The 21,809-nt window shown below is 39.8% G+C and overlaps 1 protein-coding gene across 1 annotated transcript in view; it reads left to right on the plus strand.

Annotated features, from left to right (window-relative positions):
• Positions 1-21,809, plus strand: part of SEPTIN8 (septin 8) — a gene marked incomplete at its 5' end in the record, with an annotated part of 37,525 nt that overhangs the window by 4,915 nt on the left and 10,801 nt on the right. The window contains 5 exon segments of the mRNA XM_015826956.1: positions 9,276-9,437; positions 11,686-11,782; positions 14,392-14,560; positions 14,853-14,985; positions 16,835-17,025. Coding sequence (XP_015682442.1) covers positions 9,276-9,437; positions 11,686-11,782; positions 14,392-14,560; positions 14,853-14,985; positions 16,835-17,025 — 752 coding nt within the window.

Raw genomic sequence — 21,809 nt, forward strand, 5'->3', positions numbered from 1 at the left:
TAATAATAATAATAAAGTTGGAAGGGACTTTGGAGGTCATCGAGTCCAACCCCCTGCTCAGGCAGGAACCCTACACCATTTCAGACAAATGGCTGTCCAGTCTCTTCTTAAAAACTTCCAGTGTTGGAGCATTCACCGCTTCTGGAGGCAGGTTGTTCCACTGGTTAATTGTTCTAACTGTCAGGAAGTTTCTCCTTAGATCTAGGTTGCTTTGGTTAGTTTCCATCCGTTGCTTCTTGTCCTGCCTTCAGGCGCTTTGGAGAATAGCTTGACTCCCTCTTCTTTGTGGCAGCCCCTGAGATATTGGAACACTGCTATCATGTCCCCCCTCGTCCTTCTCTTCATTAAACTAGACATACCCAATTCTAGCAACCATTATTGCATGGTGATCAAAGAGAAACAGACGGTCTTCTGAAGTTCATGCTGCAAGGAGAACTGAAGGCCCACTACAAAGGTCATTGATGCAAAGAGATTCATGTGAATGATGATGATGATGAGTGGCCTTTTAAAAGGTAAAGGAAAGAAAGAAACAAAAGAAACCAGTGCTATTTCTAAATAGTAGCAGCAGCATCTAATCTGCTAAAAAATGCTGAGGAGGTTCCTCATCTGAGGGCAGTGATGGCGAACCATTTGGGCTTGGCATATCAAAAATTCAAAAGAAGCGCCTACCTAGATTCTGCTGGCATGTCGCACACAAACACACATGGATGGACAAAAGAGAAAAAATAACAAAGAGAAATGAATTATACAAATTTAATATTTAATAATTAAATACATAATTGTAAATGCTTTTTTGAAATTCCTATCTGAGGCAGCTCAGGATTGCGGGCAACCTGGAAACTGGAAAAGGCTCTTGCATGTCCTTGTAGCCTTTAAAAAGAGCAGGAAAGCACGCCCTGTTCTCACGTGATTTTGAGAGGCTCCAGAAGGTATGTGAGAACAGAGTCCTCTTGTGCAACTTTCAGAGGGAGGCCTGACATGTCACCAAAAATGACAGGCAGTGTTGCCTGTGACACACATGTCATAGGATCACCATCCCTGTCCTAGGACAACCAGGTACGGATTTTAAATATTTAACCATATGATGTCAGCAAATAGGTGAAGAAACCCTTTAACTCTTTGCTGTCATCTAGTGGTCTGGATTTTAAGCAGTGTTACTTCAAAACAGAATAACATAATTGGAAAGGACCTTGGCCTATAGCAGTGGTGGCGAACCTATGGCACGCGTGCCAGAGGCGGCACTCAGAGCCCTCTCTGTGGGCACACATGCCGCCGCTGCCAGCAACTTGCGCAGGTCCATTAGGCCACCACCGCTGCCCGGAGCGGCAGCCCCACCCAGCACAAAGGCGGCAAAGCAGCCAGCTTTGCCTAGCAAGCTCAAGTAGAGGTGGTAGAGCATGCCCACACCCAGCAAGCCAAAGGCCACCCTGAGCAGGGAAAGCCAGATCCCCATCATTGCCATGGCCCCCCAGTCCCAGCTAGGATTGTGTGCCTCCCCCCATCTATGCTGGACCTCCTACCTACCGCCCCACCCACCAGAGACCCCCTGGATCTCCTTCAACCTTGCCCGGCCCCCACAGGCATCCCCCCCATGAGCAACATCAAGGCCATGCCCACCCCAGACACACACCCCCAGTCTGCCGTGACAACCGCAGCCACGCCCACCCAGTGGGCTACGCCCCCATGCCACCCGAGGCCACAATGCTGATGTGGCCCTGGTACTTTGCGATAAATAAGTGGGTTTTGGGTTGTGGTTTGGGCACTCGGTCTCTAAAAGGTTCGCCATCACTGGCCTATAACATTTCAGATAAATGGCTGTCCAATGTCTTCTTTAAAAACCTCTAGTGATGGAGCACTCACAACTTCTGGAGTCAAGGCAGAAGTTCATTCACTGTAGATTTTGTTACCTAATATGCTATTGATTTTGCAGTTGGGTTGCATGCTGGATGTGTAGATGTTGACCAGTGCATTTGTATGTGGCTGTAGCTTTCTGGACATGATTATTTCCTTACCTTTGGAGAGATTTGATGTAGTATGGGTTCATGCACAAATCAATCTGACTACTGAAGATATCAGTGGTCATGGTTGTAATTGAAAATTTTCATATAATATGAAATTCTCCTGTCACTGGATAAGCATTAACAACTCTCAGGTTCTACTCAGGTCATAAAATTTCTCCAGATATTTTAGGAGATTTTCTGCTGAAGAGGAGAAGAGCACAATTTTAATGCTTGTTTTGCTTAATCCTGATATGGATTACAGAGAAGAATCCCATAAACCTCTTTTCCATGGATATAATGGGCCCCAAGGTTTGTCTCTAGGTGAACTTTGGGCTGTTTTTTTGGTCTATCTCCTTTTTTTCTGTGCTTTAATTCTGGAGGCTGATGAGGAAGGAAATGGGTTTAAATAATTGATCTTGCATCAATAACAACAGGTCAGAAATGAGTTATAAAACAGGGGAAAACTAGGGATATGAACCTCTACCACAAAACCTCTATTATATTTGGCTCTTCCTTATTTCTGTCCAGCTCAAGGAGTGTGAGTACTCTCCCAAACAATAAACTGCTCTTTTCTTAAGGAGGCAACTATTATCTCAGATTTGGTTTCTTTGAAGTCTCTTCTTTGGTAGAGAAGAAATAAAGAAATTTAGGGGAAAGGTTGAAAAATGAAAATATTTGACTTATAATTAAGTAGAAATTTCTTTCTTACTTAATTTCCTTTTCCTGCCCCGATGCTTTCCTCTTCTGAGACATATGTGATTTAGATATGATATGTACTGGCTGGAGATCAGACATCTTCTCAGCAAAGATATATATTTTAGTAAGCATCTGACATTGCTTTCCAATGGGGACAGATGCTCAACAGTTCGGCAGAGTCAGCAGGATGATGTCAAACTTGGGTAGACTGTCTGGATTTTCTATGGTATTAAGGGATCTTGTTTACAAGTGTGACTTCATCAGTAAGTGACCTTTTTAACCAGCTTGCTCTTCCATTGTGCATTTGTGTGCAGCTGAACTCATGACCAAACCAGCTGCTGCCTCCTGTATCTAATTACTTCCAGACAGCCAAAAAGTCATCTTCAAAACTGAATTCTTAAGCTCAATAATAGGTGTTTGGAATTGCAGTTGAAAAAAAACTAGTCAGACAAACTGAACCACCTCTAGCTGTTCCTAAGGAACCAGCCTATCCTGCTTTGCTGTTAAAACTGAGCTCATGTATATATAGAACAGTAAAGCATAGAGCCAAATACTTGCCTCTTTAGGACTTTTGTGACTGACTCTTGTTAAATAAGAATAAAATGGTGGGCATCTTTTTTCTAGCTCCAGGCTTGATTTTTCCTTGTGACATTTCCAGAGGTGAGGATTTAGACTCTAAACTCAAGAAATACTGTAAAGTTGAAAACTACAACTACAAGATGTCATGAGACTTCAAACTGATGCATATTTTATTTGCTAGGGGATCTCCAGCAAATTGCATGATAAAAACTTACCCAATTTGCTGATTTTTTTTTTTTTTTTGAGTAGTTGAATTGCAAATAGTGTCCCCTTTTGGACCTGAAACCAAATATTATTTTGCTCTATAGCAAACTGCTATTTGACAAAAATAACTCCAGAGCCTCTGCAGATTCACATAACTTATTTATATATAATTTTTTTGTATTCTAGTCAGCGATGGTAATTTCCTCACTGTAGAAAGAGAAAGAACAAGATCTGGGTGTCTTTCTTAAAGGCAAGCAGTATGATCCAGCTACTGAGAAGATGATTATTATCTTGGAGTACATTAACAAGAACATAAAGTCTGGGTCACGAAAAGTAATTCTTCCCAGCTCTTATTCTCTGTTGAGTTCTCCGTATCCAGTTCTGGGCACCACAGTTCCCAAAGGACAATAACAGAATGGGACAAGTTCAGAAGAGCGCGATCAAGCTGGTGAAGGGTCTGGAAAAACCAAACCCTATGACGAATGGTTTAAAAAATCTGACTATATTTAGTCTACAAAAAAGAGGAGACATATGATAGCAGTTTTCAAATATTTGGAAGGCTGTCATGTAGAAAAAGAAGTGAAATTCCTCTCTGTTGCCTCAGAGAGCAGGATCAGAATCAGTGGGTTAAAAGGGAAGGTTGTTTAGTTAGGTACTAGGAGGGACTTTGGGACTGCATGAACTGTCAACCGGTGGAACAAGCTGCCACATTATGTGATGAGTTCTTCTTTACCAGAGATCTTCAAAAAGCCATCGGATGATTGTATGTCAGAAATACTGAGGTTGAGAAATACTACTCTAGAAGATCCTGCACTGGGCATGGAGTTTATTCATATATACAACTTGTAGCCTTTCCAATTCCTAGCAATTTTAGGTTGCTTACACCTAAAACTAAAAAAACCAAAAGACAAAGAATCATGAGCAGCCTCAGAAGGAAAATATAACCAAATAAAATCATCCAGCAGAGGCTCAACCTTCTTGCTGCTTCAAAACATGGGAGAAGAGCCAGGCCTTTAATAATTTCCTGTATGTCATGAGGATTGGAGTGATCTGAATCTCTGGAGGGATGTAATTCTAGAGTGTAAGAGCCGCAACAAAGGAATTGAATTAGGTGACTTCTATGATCTTCCAACTGTTATGAATCTGGGCACCCATCCATTGGAATTTGCTGGAGATCTTTGTGTTTTTGTTTCTGTAGCTATTAGGAAAGCGATTTTCACTGTTGTGTACGTAGCCAGGTGTTCAACTTGAAGCTTAATTTCAGTGAAGTGGTGTGATTCTTTTTATAAGACTTGCTTTTAGACTTCCTGCTGGTCGATTTTTTTTTTTTTTTTTTTTTGGAAACACAAATATTTTTCTCACTTAAAAGAATAAAAAACCAAACAGACCCATTTTGTAAAACTAATTGGGAAGCTAGTGAATGAAAAGTCAAGCAATTTCCTATGAGAAGTGTTAACACTTTTATGGTTGCCAGCTGTTTCCAAGTTCTATTACTTCATAAAACTCTCCAGGATATTAACGGCAAAAGCTGAGATGCAAAACACCATATGCAGCTCACACTTTTTGTGGAATGAAACGGGAGTTTGGCTTTTCTTCAGAAAGGCTCCTCTCCAGGGTGGTCAATATATACTACAAGATATCTGGCAGATATCCAGAAGTAATCTCCTGCCATGTGTGCATTTTATCTGTGTGAAGGGATTGGATCCACAGGCATTACTCTCTTGGGGGTCCAAACTGCCTACACATGACATATGTAACTTCTGTGATTGAAAGTTGAGTTGGAGCCAAAAGTCAGAAGGGTTGGACTACAATTTTGCCCTTCTTTTCCATTTGTCTTCCTCCTCAGCTCAAATCCTTCATGATGTACAGGGAGTCCTTGACATATGACTGCAGTTGGAATTGGAATTAAGTGATGTCATTAAATGAATTGTCATGTGATCAGACCCGATTTTTATGACCATGTTTACTGTGCTCGTTATGTGAATCAGATGGTCATTAAAGAAATCCAGCTGCCCCAATTGACTTTGCTTGTCAAAAGCTGTCTGGGAAGGTTGCAAGTCATGACCCCAGTGGCTGTAGGCCATTGCAACTGATCTTAAATGAATCCCCCAAATCACAATTGTGACCACAGGAGAGGTACAACGGTCATAATATCGAGGACAGGTTGAAAATAACTTCTTTCAGTGCTGTTGTAACTCCAGAATCATCGTTAAATGAATGTTCTTAAGTTGAAGACTACATGTATTGATTATTTTCTGTGTATCTGGTTCTGAGGGACCAGTTGGATATATATCATTGTACAGCATAATGCTATCTGCAACTTGGCAGTATTCTTGTTCTCATTCAGTGATTCATTGGACCTGAAAAGATTAGTATTAGCAAGGGGTCTTCAAACGTGGCCCTTTTATGACTTGTGGACTTCAACTCCCAGAATTCCTCAGCCAGGCACGCTGGCTGAGGAATTCTGGGAGTTGAAGTCCACAAGCCATAAAAGGGCCAAGTTTGAAGACCCCTGGCATTAGCACATAGTGAAAAAGCAAGGCTGAAAGAAACATTCTTCTTAACCTTCCCCTTCAGTTTTTGGCTTTACCTTTTCAAGGAGAGCATGGGCTTCCCAAGCAGATTCAAAAGAACATGGGAAAATGATGGCCTAGCATCCAGGCAGATTCCCTCCCACCGTATCATTATCCAAAATGACAGCAGAAAAGAAGAGCCAAAACAGTGGCACGTCCAAGGGAAAGGGAAGAGGGAGCTAGTACAGGGGAGCACAAGCAGTACCATCTGCCTGGGCAGCAGGGTGTGATCCCCAGTAGATTTAACTCAAGAGAAAGACTCTGTGCCTCTCTGAAGGGATCTCTGCATCATTCTCCATATCCCTTCTGATCCAGCAAAAGTAGCAAAGATTATTGTCTCCCCAATCCTACACTGTCCTTGAAGGAGATGGGTAGTCTAGAAACATGAAAAATTAATTAATTAATGTTGTATTTACTGCCAAAGAAAATTATGGAAAGGTCGAGCCCTGCATTCATAAATAATATGGTGGCTGATCCTGCAAAGACCCAGGTGAGAGGAGAGCTGAAAGCAACTGGAGCCAGAATAACTCAGTGGAACTGAGTCAGTTCATTACACCTCAAAGGGTGTTTAATTGAGGAGTTCTTAATCTTCATAGGTCATCACTATGGAACAGCTTGCCTCCAGAAATCGTGGGCACTCCATCGCTGGAGATTTTAAAGAAGAGTCTAGAGTCTAGACAGTCACTTGTCTGAGATGATATAGGGCCTCCTGCTTGAGCAGTGTGCTGGACTGGATACTGGGGTCCTCAACTTTGGCAACTTTGAAGTTCACAAGTATTCAAGTTGCCAAGGTTGGGGACCCCTGGACTAGAAGACCTCCAAGGTCCCTTCCAGCTCTATTCTATTCTATTTCATCACCATTTTCCTGTTGTTCAAGTCCAGCAGTTGTATGAAGAAGAGGGAGAAAATACCTTGTCAACATTTCTGGCAATCACCCAAAATATTATATTTCTTGAAGCAGCCCTAGAACCTATGTCAAAGATAATTGAAGAACTGGCTTAAGGATCAAGGACATGGATATGTATTCCATTCTGATATCAGATTTGTAAATATGAATTTTAGGGATGAGTTAGACATTACTAAAATGAAAGATATTAATTAATTATATGTTAATACATCATACTGAGCGTATCCAAAAATATTTTGCAGATCCAGGGGTGCAAATAAATTAAACTCTATGATAACATGTATTTAATCAGTGGCAGAGGATTTTTACAGGCGTTTCATTTTGTATTATTGCTCTGGTCAAGAATCAGTTAATGAAGGTGCCCTGTAGCTTTTGTGGAATTACAGCTCCTGTCTTGTTGGACCTTTGACTATGCAAATTGTGGCTGCTGGAAGCTCCAGGCCAGAGCAACTGAAGGGACTGGGTTTGGCATGAACTTGAAATTTATTGTGGCTACACATGCTACTTTCCTCTTTCAAGTCAGTTGAGTGTGGTGGGGTATTCTAAGGGGCAGCATGGTTTCCCCAAGCTTTGATTGAAACGTTCCTTTGAAGAGGTGTCCTAGATTGCAATGTCACTTTCCTTTGAAGTGCTGACCCAAGTGGTCCTAAGTAATTTGATCTGGAGGTGAAGAAAGAAACTTTCTGTGCATGTTCGGCGACCTTTCTCCAATATCCAGATTGAACCATCCCATCTTTGCTTGGGAGACGGCTTACTGGTGGGGCAGTCTGGATCAAGGTAGTGCAAGATCCACTCAGCAGAAGACATAGTCAGGCAATTCCCTTGTCAGAGCTGAAAAAGACAACACTTGTCTAGACCAGCATTTCCCACCCTCAGCAACTCCCAGAACTCTAGACTGAATGAAACAAGTAGCTCGTTTATCACAGTAGGGCAGTGGTTCTCAACCTGTGGGTCGGGACCCCATTTGGGGTCGATCGACCATTTCATGGGGGTCGCCAAGCAAGGCTTTCCGCCATTTTTTTGTCCACCATTTTTTTGTCCGCCATTTTTTCCCCCCCTTTTTCGGCGGGTGCCTTACCTCCCTTGGGCTGGGCCAGCTGGTGGTCGGCCTGCTCTGTCTCTGCCGCTTGCCAGCTACACCTCGGCCGGCGTGGGGGGCGGAACCATGCATGCGTGGCGCTCCCGGGCAGGGAAAGTCCTCAACTTACGACCGGTTGGGTAGTCCTCGACTTACGACCGGTTTAGTCCTCGACTTACGACCGGTTTAGTCCTCGACTTACGACCGGTTTAGTCCTCGACTTACAACCGGTTGGGGTCGTGGCATTAAAAAGGTTGAGAACCACTGCAGTAGGGAGATGTTTCTTTAGAGTGGACAATGTTCTTTTTAAAAACCTTGCTTCATAATCTGAGTATTTTTGCACCTGTCTCTTCTTTTGATGTGCCATCAAAAGCAATTAATATTCAGCAGCATACAAAGAGGATCTTATTTATTTTGGTCGGCCTGTGCTGCTGAATGTTTTTAAGGCCACTTTTTTTTTTATCAGATCTCATGCATTCCTCATATTTTTCCTGAACAGAAAATCCTAGGAATGAAATAGCTTTCAAAAGAGAATAGGAGAGATATAAATTAAGCTGCATTTATACATAACTATTTAATTCACACCTTTATTATTAAGTTAAATTTATTTTGTGTTACGAAGAATTGTGAAAAAGTGTAGAGTTAATTTGCTTCGGAAATCATCTAGCCCTAACCTCTTCACAATTTTATGTATGTATTTCCTTCAACTATGAGTTGTATTTAATGGATTTTTGAGGCATTTATTACTATGGTCTTTTTTATTTATATCTGCTGTTATCATACTCTTGATTTTTGTCTATTGTGCGCTACCCAGAGTTACCTTGAGTGAGATGGGCTTCTATATAAATTTGATAAATAAACAAACATATAAATGTTAAGTTAAGTTTTCCTAACTGATTCAGGTCCTGTCTACCAGGACAACAGCAAACAAATCCTTTACAAGAATTTACAGAGACAATTATATATTTTCCCAGTCATCGCTTCTGTAAGCTAAACATATCGGGTTCTTTTCACTATTCTTCGTTGCTTGGTTTCCAGTTCCTTTACATCTTGATAGCCCTTCTCTGAACTTGCTCCAGTTTGTTCACATCTTTTTACATTCATGTCTTAGCCACTTCCATTTAATGGTTAATTCTGCCTGCACTCATAGTTGGCATTAATTCATTCTGTAGCTAATTCAAGACTGATTACAGAAAGCTCAGTTTTTAATTATTTCTTGTTTTTTTACTGCTCTCCAGGTGAACATTATTCCCATCATTGCCAAAGCTGATACTATTTCCAAGAGTGAATTGCACAAGTTTAAGATAAAGATAATGAGCGAACTGGTCAGTAATGGAGTTCAGATTTATCAGTTCCCTATTGATGATGATGCTGTATCTGAGATTAATTCTGTGATGAATGTAAGTAGCACAGTTTCTTCTGCAGACTTCTTATGTTTCTGTATTTATAGCAGTGACGCTGAGAAACTGTATAATGAATGCCATTATAATAGCGTTTATTCCTTCCATTTTTTAAACCAAACCAACCCAATGATTTGGTGTGGAATATAATCCTCCTCCCTTGATACATTTCACATTCAATGTATGTTTAGAATGGAATCTGGATTTGTTATGCAGTCTGGAAAGTCAATATGTGGTCCTTCTTTACATTCGTGGATAAATTTTAGATTGAGAATATTGAAATAATTTTGACATATATTGTGTTAAAGCAAAACATCAGTCAGATTGATGAACATAACTACTCTATTTCAGAGAAGGGAAGAGGAGGGAAAAGAAAAATGATATTGTATCTGCCATCTAAGGGAGCAAAATATTTCTACTTCTTTTTTAATTTGTTATTACATCTATATCTTGTCTTTGCTTTGCACAACTCAAGACATCATACATAATGCTCCCACCATCTATTTCTCCTCAGTAACAATCCTGTGAAGTGGTTTATGCTAGAAGTCATGGTCTCCCGATTTCTAATCCACTTTAGCTTTTATGTCAAATTGACTCCCCCCACCCTGTTTATTAATCTATTACATTAAATCCCACTTAGCTTGGAATTCAAATTTCTTGCAATAATCCCATGAGGAGTAAATTGTGCTGAGAGAAAAGAAATGCAACACAAAAGTAAATTCAAATAAATGAGATAACACAAGCATAAAAAAAGATAAAATACCAAATAAAAATGTGTTGTACTATACAGTACTGTAATTACCTCTGCAAGTGTAAATATATATTATTTAAAACAAGATAGCTAACATGTTAAACTTGATGTGATTAATAAAACAGAGGTGGTTACTTCTGTGAGCAGGTGTATCTTATTTTCATCATTGCAGTACAGAATTTGGTATTGCGCAAGTGATAAAGGGTTTCGAATTTTCTAGAACAGACATGTCAAACACAAGGCCCGGGGGCCGGATGTGGCCCACGACGTGGTTTCATGTGGCCTGCGAAGCCATCCTGGAAACAGTGAGGGAATGGCCCCCACTGCCTTGGCCCTGGCCCAGGCCAGCCAGGAGCCAATGTACAATTTTGTGGTGGCCATCTATGCTGAAATGCATTCAGTCTTAGCTCCACAAGGCCGTCTGGAAACAGCAAGGGACCGGCCCCTGCTATGTCGGCCCCGCCCCCTGGGTGCATGCTGGGGAGGTGTCACCCTTTGTGAGGAATGAAGAAATGCACCATCGCCTGGAAGTGGCTAGCAAATGGCCCTCGCCTACTTCACATATCTGGCTTGATGGGCTCTGGGGGAGGGGTTTCAGCAGGGTCTTCCAGTGGACTATGCCTTGGCGCTTGCCCTGGTCCCACCCCCTTCTGCCAGAGACCCTCAGATTTGTCCCACTCCTGCCCAGGCCCCCACAGGCACCCTTGGCGAGAATGATGTAGAGCTGGCCATGCCCACCCAGTAGGCCACCCCCACTCCAGCCACGCCCACCCAGTAGGCCACACCCACCCTGGCCACACCTATCCCCCCCCAAGGACAACCGCAATGCTGATGCGGCCCTCAATGAAATTGAGTTTGACACCCCTGTTCTAGAAAATGGTTCACATAGAAATTGTCTGGCCTTCCTAGAAATGTATATATTAGGGGAAGATATACTAAGATATACTAGTATTCCCTATAGAAATTACCTTGTAGAAATGAGAAAATGATTGGCCCTAGCTTAATCTGACAACATGCTATGTGGCAGAAAAATCTCCTGGCTATTCTGCTACTTTAGCCATTCCTGCAAGTAACTAGAATAGCAAACTCTTGTTTAGTATACCATAATGATTTGTAAAAACAAAAGGGTTTGTTCTGTTTGGCTCATTCTTCTATCCATGATTGCTCAAAATAAACTTCTGTGTGTGAATACAGTATGCAGTAAGTAAAGATTGCCAGAAATATTATTCACAAAACTGGAGGATTTAAAAATTCCATATGTGATTTTATTGCAAATTCAACAATAGTCTTTTTTTATGGGCTGCAGAGTGATATTTCTTCAAAAATTAGGACTTGTTTTGTTTGTCCTGGCAATCCTGTCTTAACATCATGCTGATTCCATAGACATAAAAAAAATATCGTTTTGTATTAGGAAATTTGCTTTAAAAGTAAAAAAAAACACTTATTGACAGTTCTATTGTTTTGCCCTGAATTGCATAGTTATGTTTTTCCTCAAAGGCTCATCTACCATTTGCTGTTGTGGGAAGCACAGAAGAAGTAAAAGTGGGAAATAAAATGGTGAGAGCTCGGCAGTATCCATGGGGTGTTGTTCAAGGTAGGTTGTAATTCCAGGCATGTTTAATAGTGGCTGAAATCCTTGCATGCTGCAGCTTGCTAAAGAATATTTATTGCTGCTGTTGTTCTTGTGGTTGATTACACAGTGAGCCCGACGTGGATTTGACATTTTTATTCACCTGTCAATTGTTATCATATTTTTATCAACCATTTTTTAATCTATTTTGGCTAACTCATATGTATGTGTACGTTTGTGAGTATTATATTTGAATAAAAGAATAGATATTAAAAGGAATAGGCTTATCAAAACATAATTTTGGGATGCTGGTGAGTGTCATGGTCGTGAAACAATCATTCAGAAAGATCACTTCACTAGCACTTTTGTTGTTGCTGCTGATGTTTCCTTAAGTGTTATTTTTATAAATTGGATTTGGCTCTGCATACATTTTAATATTTAATAGATTATTTATTCTCTTGCCACTGTTTCTATTACACTTTCATTTTGCCATTACAAGCTTTGATTGTTTAACTATCCTAAACTTTTTTATTTATTTGAGTTTTATCCTACCTTCATTACTTTTTAAGTAACTCAAGCTGGTGAAGATATCTAGTGCTTCTTCCTCCTATTTTCCCCACAACAACAACCGCTGTGTGGTAGGTTGGTCTGACAAAGAATGACTGGTACAAAGTCACCCAGTTGGTTTTCATGCCTGAGGCGAGACTAGAACTCACAATCTCTTGGTTTCTAGGTCACCACATTAACCGGTGTACCAAACTAGTATCTGTGGAAAGGCATACAAATGTTTGAACACATTAAGTAAAAAGAGGAAAAGGGTGTAATAGTTTAATAACACTGATACACGATTTGATTTATTATTATTATTTATTATTTATTGAATTTATATACCGCCCTATCTCCCTTACGGGACTCAGGGCGGTGAACAGGCGATAATAAAAACCACGATAAATATACGCAAGTTTCTGTTCTAAAATCAAATTAAATAACAGGCCTGCTCTAAAAATATCCCATACAAAACCCCCACTAAAACATAATCAAACTACGCCAGGCCAGCCGCACGGAATAGATGGGCCTTCAGGGCTCGGCGAAAAAGGCACAGGTCCGCAACTGTATGTAGGTCGGGGGGTAGGTCATTCCAGAGGGCAGGAGCTGCCACAGAGAAGGCTCTCCCCCTGGGGGTCGCCAGCCGGCATTGTCTGGCCGACGGCACCCTAAGGAGGCCCTCTCTGTGGGAGCGGACTGGTCGAAGGGAGGTGTTTGGTAGGAGGCGGTCTTGCAAATACCTAGGTCCATTGCCATGGTGCGCTTTAAAGGTTGTTACTAACACCTTGAAGTGCACCCAGAAGGCCACAGGCAGCCAGTGCAGCTCGCGCAGGAGAGGTGTTACATGGGAGTATCTAGAGGCCCCCAGGATCCCCCGCGCGGCCGCATTCTGAACTAGCTGGAGCCTCCAGGTGCACCTCAAGGGGAGCCCCATGTAGAGAGCATATAGTCCAGGCGGGAAACAACGAGGGCTTGAGTGACCGTGCGTAGAGCATCACGATCCAGAAAGGGGCGCAACTGGCGTATCAGGCGAACCTGATGAAAAGCCCCCCTGGCCACGGCTGTCATATGGTCGTCTAAAGACAGCCGAGTATCCAGGAGGACGCCCAGGTTGCGGGCCCTCTCCGCCGGGGCTAATGACTCGCCCCCGATAGCCAGGGATGGAACCAACTGGCTATGTCGTGACGCCGGAAACCACAGCCACTCGGTCTTGGACGGGTTGAGTCGAAGCCTGTTCCTCCGCATCCAGACTCGCACGGCCTCCAGGCACCGGGACATCACTTCCGCGGCATCATTGTAATTGGCTTTGTAATTGTATTTGTAATTGGCTTTGAAAAGTAGCTTCCAGTATCCTATGAATAATAAGATAGATAAGATAACCTTTATTGTCATTTTTTTTACTGTGGGCACAACGGCACACATCAAAAATGAAATTTAGTTGCCCGCTCTCAAAGTGAAACCCATACAGGACACACACCTAAAACATACTATGTACAACATATGTATAGACCCACACCCCTACATATACGTAGCAAATAAATATTAAATACTGTCCATCTTGAATATATAACGGAAGGAGGAAGCTTGAGAGTTCACAAGGTTAATGCTGTATGGAATGAAACTATGGCTGAATCTGGATACGATTTCAAAAATGATTTGGAGCAAATGCTGAATAAATAAATCCGTCTCTGCTACTCAGCAAAGCAGAGATGTCATGTTTCAGGCTTCCACATGACTGCTTTAACGATTCAGAGAGAGTTGCCTTGTTGGTGTTCCCACACATTGCAAAGCACCTCTTTCAACACCGCTGCAAGGGAGTGAGCCCTTTTGAAGTGGGGGTGATGAATTTCTGAGCCAAATATACACCGGAGTCTGCAGTCTATCATCATTCCTAATTTCCCTATTCCGACACATTTAGAGGATGCTGTTTTTATACAAATGCTGCATTAATCCTGAAAGAGGAGTGTGTGTGTATGTGTGTGTGTGTGTGTGTGTTCACACACGTGCGCATGTGCAGATGCTTACCTCTGTGTGAATCAGTCATTTTCTCCAATGTGTTTTCACATCTGCACTTTGTTTTAAATTAGTTGAAAATGAAAGCCACTGTGACTTTATGAAACTGCGGGAAATGCTGATCCGGATCAATATGGAAGACTTGCGGGAGCAAACTCATGCTCGCCATTATGAGCTTTATAGACGGTGTAAGCTAGAAGAAATGGGTTTTAAGGACACAGATCCTGACAGCCAGCCATTCAGGTAAGAAGGCCTTACCCTTCTTTTTTCCTTGTTTCCCATTAATATCCTGCAACGAGCGGTGAAAACTGGATGTTCTTTTGGGGTCTGTAGGGGTTTTACTCTCAGAGTGGCGTTGACATGCTCTCTCTTCATGTTTTCTCTCCGCTGGTGTTCTCCCCTTTCTGACACATGCACATTTTTCAAGGGGGGGGGCGGTATAAAAGGATGCATTTTCAGATGTGTGTGACCTGGAATAGTATCTTACACCTTTCTTTTAATGTCTGGACAATTTGGAACTTGTGTTTTCCACCAGCCTTCAAGAAACGTATGAGACCAAAAGAAAAGAGTTCCTTTGCGAATTGCAAAAAAAAGAGGAGGAAATGAGACAAATGTTTGTGAACAAGGTCAAGGAGACGGAGTCTGAACTGAAAGAAAAGGAGAGAGAAGTGAGTATGGCAGAGACAATGACTCTACGAGACAAATTGCTACCTTAGCTAGGACTGAGATTTTCTTTTTGTTTTGCCTGCACTGATCAAATGCTCTAAAAAGGGAATCTCCAGATCCTTCTATATTAAACAGGTTAAACTGGCCTAATATTCTCTTTCCCCTGGTAGATCATTAAATCCCTCTGGAAATTTAGTATTAGGACACAAAACACTTATATATGCAAGCGTGGGTCTGCATATGTTTATAAGCCAATGCTTGTACGAAGATGTTGGTTATTTGTTTATTAAATTTGTTTGCCACCCATCTCACTGTGGATGTTAAAGGGAGCCCTGCCATTTCTTTAACTTATTTGATTTTGTTTTGTTTCAACAATGTGGAACTATGTAAGACGTAAAAGTCGGAAGACTAATTTCCCCGGGAGAAGGGTAACATAATTGTTATGTTTTAAAATGCCCCAAATTGATGGTATCATAGAGGGTTGTTACTTCCCATGAACCTGCTTATTTTACAGTAACTTTTTGTTTCCTCTACATCAATCAAACATGATGTACTTTAGCAGTATAAAAAACTGCTATAAACCTGATCACACTACAGAATGCTTACATACATTCTCAAAGAAATAATCCCTCTAATTAAGAATAAGGGAGTGTATAATTGCAGAAAAATGACATTTTAAGGAAGGATTACCTTGAATTGTAAAAGGAATTTTGTACAGAAGATGTGGAACCCTCTATTTTGAGTTGTCATGAAGTTTCCATAAAGGGGCTTTAAGCATATAAATCTGAGCCCAAAGGCAATACCCATGATGCATTTATCTTGCCTGAAAAAGAGAACAACAAAGTTGGAAGGGACCTTGGAGGTCTTCTAGTCCAACCCCCTGCTCAAGCAGGAGACCCTATACCATTCCAGACAAGTGGCTGTCCAAAAGCCTCCAATGATGGAGCACTTCTGAAGACAAGCTGTTCCACCGATTAATTGTTCTCATTGTTAGGAAATTTCTCCTTAATTCTAGGTTGCTTCTCTCCATGGTTAGTTTCCATCCATTGCTTCTTCTCCTGCCTGCTGGTGCTTTGGAAAATAGGATAACCCCTTCTTCATGAGAGCCCCTCAGATATTGGAACACTGCTATCATGTCACCCCTAGTCCTCCTTTTCAGTAGACTAGACAAATCCAATTTCTGCCACCACTCTTCATATGTTTTAGCCTCCAGCCCCCTAATCATCTTTGGTGTTCTTCTCTGCACTCTTTCTAGAGTCTCTACATCTTTTTTATAATATGGTGACCAAAACTGGATGCAGTATTCTAAGTGTGATCTTACTAAGACTTCATAAAGCAGTACTAATATTTCACATACTCTATTAATGCAGCCTAGGATTAGCATAGAATCATGCAAGTTTTAAGAGCTAAAATGGGCACTTGTGTCCAGGGGCTGTACTGTTAATTTTCTTTGGCCCATAAGCCAAAGTAATACTATTCATAAATAGTAATGTGGTGGTGGTGGAGATGGTGTTGGAGGAGGAGGAGGAGGAGGAGGAGGAAGAAGAGTCAGAAACACTTTTTTCGCCCAATTTGTGAGGTTGGAGGATTTTTATGGGAGAAAGCTTAAGAATCCTTAGGGTTAAATAGGAACCCTGTTAAATGTTTGTAAATTTGCTATGTAACTGAAACATCCTACATGACTACAGTATTCCACATATGTATATGTTTCTTACATAGCGTATCCTCTGACATGATGTGTAATGGATACTTTGGAGTAATCTGCCTCATTAGAAGACATTTTTGCAGGCCAGAATTGGTTTTACTGCCAGACAGAACCTGGGTTAGATTTCTTTTCTTTTCTCCCACCAGCTGCATGAGAAGTTTGAACATCTCAAGCGAATACATCAGGAAGAAAAGAGGAAAGTGGAGGAGAAAAGAAGAGAGCTTGAGGAAGAGATGAATGCCTTCAACAGGCGGAAGGTGGCAGTTGAAACGCTACAGTGTCATAACCTGCAAGCCACTTCACAGCAGCCACTGAAGAAAGACAAAGACAAGAAAAAGTAAGCCACTTTATGTACCTCTTCCAAGATATTCACAGCTGATCATACATAAAAATGTTGCAACAGTTATTTGCGACAGTTTTACAAATAATTTGCAGTAATATTGTTGCAACAAATTATTTGCCACAATAAATAACAGTCAGTTATTTAAACAAAGCAAAACCTAAGATTGAATTACAGATTTAGAACTCTTTCAAATCCTAGTAGGATAAGCCAAAGGAATACCTTTTAAAGAAATTAGAAAGAGACAGAGTGATTCTTAGATCTGAGAAGATGATTTAACTGATGCTTGATTAACCTGATTCCTGCAAGGAATTCTGGGTCTGCTAGCCCCCATAGAAGTCAATGAAGGTTTTTTTCCTTTGTTGTTGGGTTCTGCGATCTTTGCTATTTAAGCAGTACCAGAAGCACATGATCTGGACATCAGAAGAACAAAAACAGGTGTTGCAGCCAAGATGGCGCAGTGGTTAGAGTGCAGTACTGCAGGTTACTTTTGCTGACTGCCAGCTGCCAGCAGTTGGGCAGTTTGAATCTCAGCAGGCTCAAGGTTGACTCAGCCTTCCAAACTTCCAAGGTCAGAAAAATTAGGACCCAGATTGTTGGGGGAAATATGCTGACTCTGTGAACCGCTTAGAGAAGGCTGTAAAGCACTGTGAAGTGGTATATAAAGTAAGTCTAAGTGTTATTGCTATTGCTACAAAGTGAAGAGCAGAAAACAATGAATTGAGAAATAGAAGCACTTAGCGTATGCATGAGTACTTAACTTTAGAGTATGATTTATGTTCCATAAATGTACACTTATCCTTCTCAGTGTTGGTATATTAATCATGTGCTCTGTATTTGGAACAAAAAATGTGATCCTTGGACCATCTAAACTTATTTGCTGATAGCAGCTATTCAGGTTTTCATGCAGAGACCTTTCCTGATAATGTTGCTCAAGATCCTTTCAGTTAAACATGCTGGATATCTGCTCTGTGAAAAATAAAAGCCAGTAAACATGAAAATTGTTAAGTTGGATCCAATATCAGACATATTCTTTAAACGTCTGCTGCTTTTGATACAGAATTATCCTCTGTTAGTTGCAGGATTTGAATGACCTATAGCAAAACCTTCTCCATATTCAGATTCTGTGGATGTCTCAATAATGTTGAAGCTGTATTATCCTCTTGTAAAGCAATCCCAACCAGTGGCCATCCCATATTTTCTACTGCCTACATTCTACAAGATACGTTTTCAATATTTGCATTAATTCATATTGCTTGTGCTGAATCAAAAACTAAAAGCAAAATGTGTTTTTCCAGAGTTTGCTCTTTGATGTAACTTCAGCTAAAAATGAAAGAGATTTAGAATATTTAAAGATACTTGTGCTATTTCTAGTAGATCAGGTTTTGAATTAAGAGATCTACATTTTACTTTTAATAAGCATTCAAAGATGAAGGAAAAGCGGAATATACACCAAAGTTTAGCTATTGTATCTCAAGTTAGCACTTTAATATACAATGGCATCATAGTTTGTGTTTTCTTACCCAGGATTATTTTAAGAAAATACATTTCCCACCTTCCAAATTAAAGAATCAAGAATATTTCCTATTTAGGCTGTCTGTAAACTTCTGCAACACACACACACACACACACACACACACACACACACACACACACACACACACACAGTCACTCTTGCTACCACAAATCTTAAAAGTGGAAAAATACTAGGGATTGAACATCAGGCCTCATATATGTCAATCTAATGTTTAATCAAGGTAAATTGGTTGAGTTTAACTGCAATTACTTGCTTGCAGATTTTTGAGACAGGTGTAATTTGGTTGGGCATTTATGGCATCTCCCAAAGACTCACATCATCCTTATTTTTTTCCATGCTATTATGTTCTTATTATATTGAGTTCTATAGTTTAATTCATGTTCTTTTATGTTTTTGTTTCAGTTAATCTCACACATAGATTACAATGCCATGAGTGGACTCTGTATATTCATATGTATGTTAATTGTTGTTTTCCCACCTTGTGAATCCTTCTGCCATCCCACTGTGTAAAGGAAGCAGCATGAGAAACTCATCACCTGCCTTTTTTCAAGAATGGATGGTGACCATGCAGAAAATTAGCATGTTTAAGAAAAAGAATGATTTGATTTGCCTTTGCAGATTCGAGGTGGAAATTCTTCACACGTTTAGCTCTGAAATGTGGGGAAGGTAATTGCAGTGCAACATATTTGTTTTAAACTCTTTGAATAACCAACCCTCTGGGTATCAAATGGCCCTAAATATGTCTAGTCAATTTGTAAGATGCAGTATAGGCAGAGAGGTAGCAGTGTAAAAGTTACCATTGGTCACCTGTTTTGTTAATTTTTCCAATTTATTTTGAGGGAGAGATAATCAGAATGTTACTTCTGATCAAAAAAGTTTTGAGGCAATGTTCTTAACTTTATATTGAAATAAGAAATATAATATGAGAAAGCTTAGCATTTCTGTTGGTGACTGAAATATTGTTCAATAAAAGTTTTAAGAGGGCATAAATTTGCTGTAGGATCTAGCAAGAGACATAATTCCTTTAATTAATTCTATCCTCAAATTTATTTAAATTGAAAATGGCTCCATATTAGTGGTAGAGCATACAATCATACTTTACTTTTTTAAAAAAAATAAAATATTCAGCATTAATCTCTACCTTTTAAAGTTGGTTTTTTTCCCTTAAGTACACCTGTGTTTTTAGCCAAGGTGCTTTTGGCTATTTTAAAATTGTGCATAATTATTGCAATTCTCAAGTACTGCAAATACTATAATTTGCTGTATATGATAGAGGTAAGGCAAAAAAATGGAGAAAGCATTGATATCAGAGCTTCTGAAAAAAATAGGTCAATTAAGATTAGGCCAATTAAAACATTTTAGCGGTTTTCAAAGTTTTTCAAATCATATTTTGTGCTGATTTAAATTGTTACTTATATACAGTTTACTTTTTAAAATGTGATTTGTCTCTTTTGTTATGTGCTTTGGGGAAATGTACAACTGAAATGTGAGCCTGAAAAAGCTGGCTTAGTACATGACTGTCAGTTTTGGGATCCAGTTGGTCTGTTCGTTATGTATGGAGATCCAAATTTAACACTGTATTCAAATGGACCTTGACAAATGCAAGATTTCCAATTATACAGTGTCTCCTGATGGAAAAATTAATTACAAACATTTCTATTACATAAAAAAAGCTGTCAAAAAATTGAACCAAGCTTAAGTGGAGTTTATTTAAACTTCACCTTACTGCCATTAAAAGATGCAAATTTTCTTTGCTAGAAAATTGATAAGAAAACCAAATGCACAGCAGCTGTTCATGCCATCCATAGAACTGGATGGAAACATGTTTTTTCTCCCTTGCCTTATAGTGTCGACCAGGGCTTTTTTTTGTCATAGAACGCCCAGAACGTTGTTCCAGCACCTTTTTTGGATGGAACCTTGTAGGGTAGGCAAGGCAGGTTGTATGACATGTGTGAGTTCCGGCACCTTGTGTGGGTTCCGGCACTGGTGTCGACTGAGCATATGTTCACAGAACTTTCTGCCTGGGAAGTATTTTAGTTGTCCTTGTCTTTTTAAATTTTTGTCGGTGCTAGAGCATTGCCAGCATTTTTTTAAATTAAAACTAATAGGCATTTTCTTCCCTTTCCAAAAGTAGAATTTAACTATATAGTTATCCTGAGGTTCTTTGTTTTGTACATTTTCTTGCAGAAGCTTCTTGCCTGGATGTTGAAATACTGTTTAGTCTTTTGTCATTTAATCCATGGTTAATGTCTGAATATATTGAAAATCATGTTACAGTATTACTTGATATTTTTAAGAGAGGAAAAAAACCTCGTGAAAAAAAAATGTAAAGGTACTTTTTAACTGCAAGCCTCTTCAAGTTATACTGTTTCAGGCTTGCATTTTAATCTTTTTTTTCTTTTATAAAGGCTGTGCCTTTATTAAAATAAAATATATTTTCTAAAATGCAACTGGATAATTACTGAAGGCAAATTGCAGTGCAGAATAGATCTATTGTATTGTTATGTAGATAGTAGCAGTTCTGGTACATGATTGGTTAAAGGCATAAAACAAAATTTCTTTGGGAGGCAAAATTTTCTTATGAGCCTGAAAATTAATGCATGCTAAGGAGACTGCAGGGCGGTAGAATAGAGTTCTATTTAATATGCAAAATGAAACAGCTTAAGAATTTTTCTAACAAATTGTGAAAGCCAATTAGATCTTTTCTATGCAGAACATTTTTTTTGGGGGGGGGGGTCCAGTTGGTTTTCTGGACCTCAGTTTGATACTGTCTTGTTTTGGAAACTAATTAAGAAGGTGGGAATAATAATAAATATAAAATATGTAGAAGGCATAGCGAAATGGCAATATATGTCTGATGAAGACATTCAGAATGTATTTAACATATTAATTATTATAATATTAGTGTTATGTGAGTGCATATTTTATGTTGTGGTGCCTGTTATTTTCATTGAAATATGGGCCTCAATTTTGCTACCGTCTTTGTTAAACTATTTGTAATAGTCGTCCCCAGTGGAAACTAATATCCTTTTCTTGGTTGAGGTCTGATTTGGTACTTTGTATTTCTTTATGGGACCAAATTGCATTTAGTAGTTCTATTCGTTGTTATTTAATAAGTTGTTAGCTATTATAATGTGACACTAACCTTAAATTAAATCTTAAACTAAGCTTGAAGATTTACCTCTGTTGTGTGAAGTAAGAAAAACAGGAAAACACAACAATCTATTTCCTACATTATTTTCTA

Source organism: Protobothrops mucrosquamatus, unplaced genomic scaffold, assembly GCF_001527695.2.
Source record: "Protobothrops mucrosquamatus isolate PMUCROS unplaced genomic scaffold, P.Mucros_1.0 scaffold3405, whole genome shotgun sequence".
NCBI lineage: Eukaryota > Metazoa > Chordata > Lepidosauria > Squamata > Viperidae > Protobothrops > Protobothrops mucrosquamatus.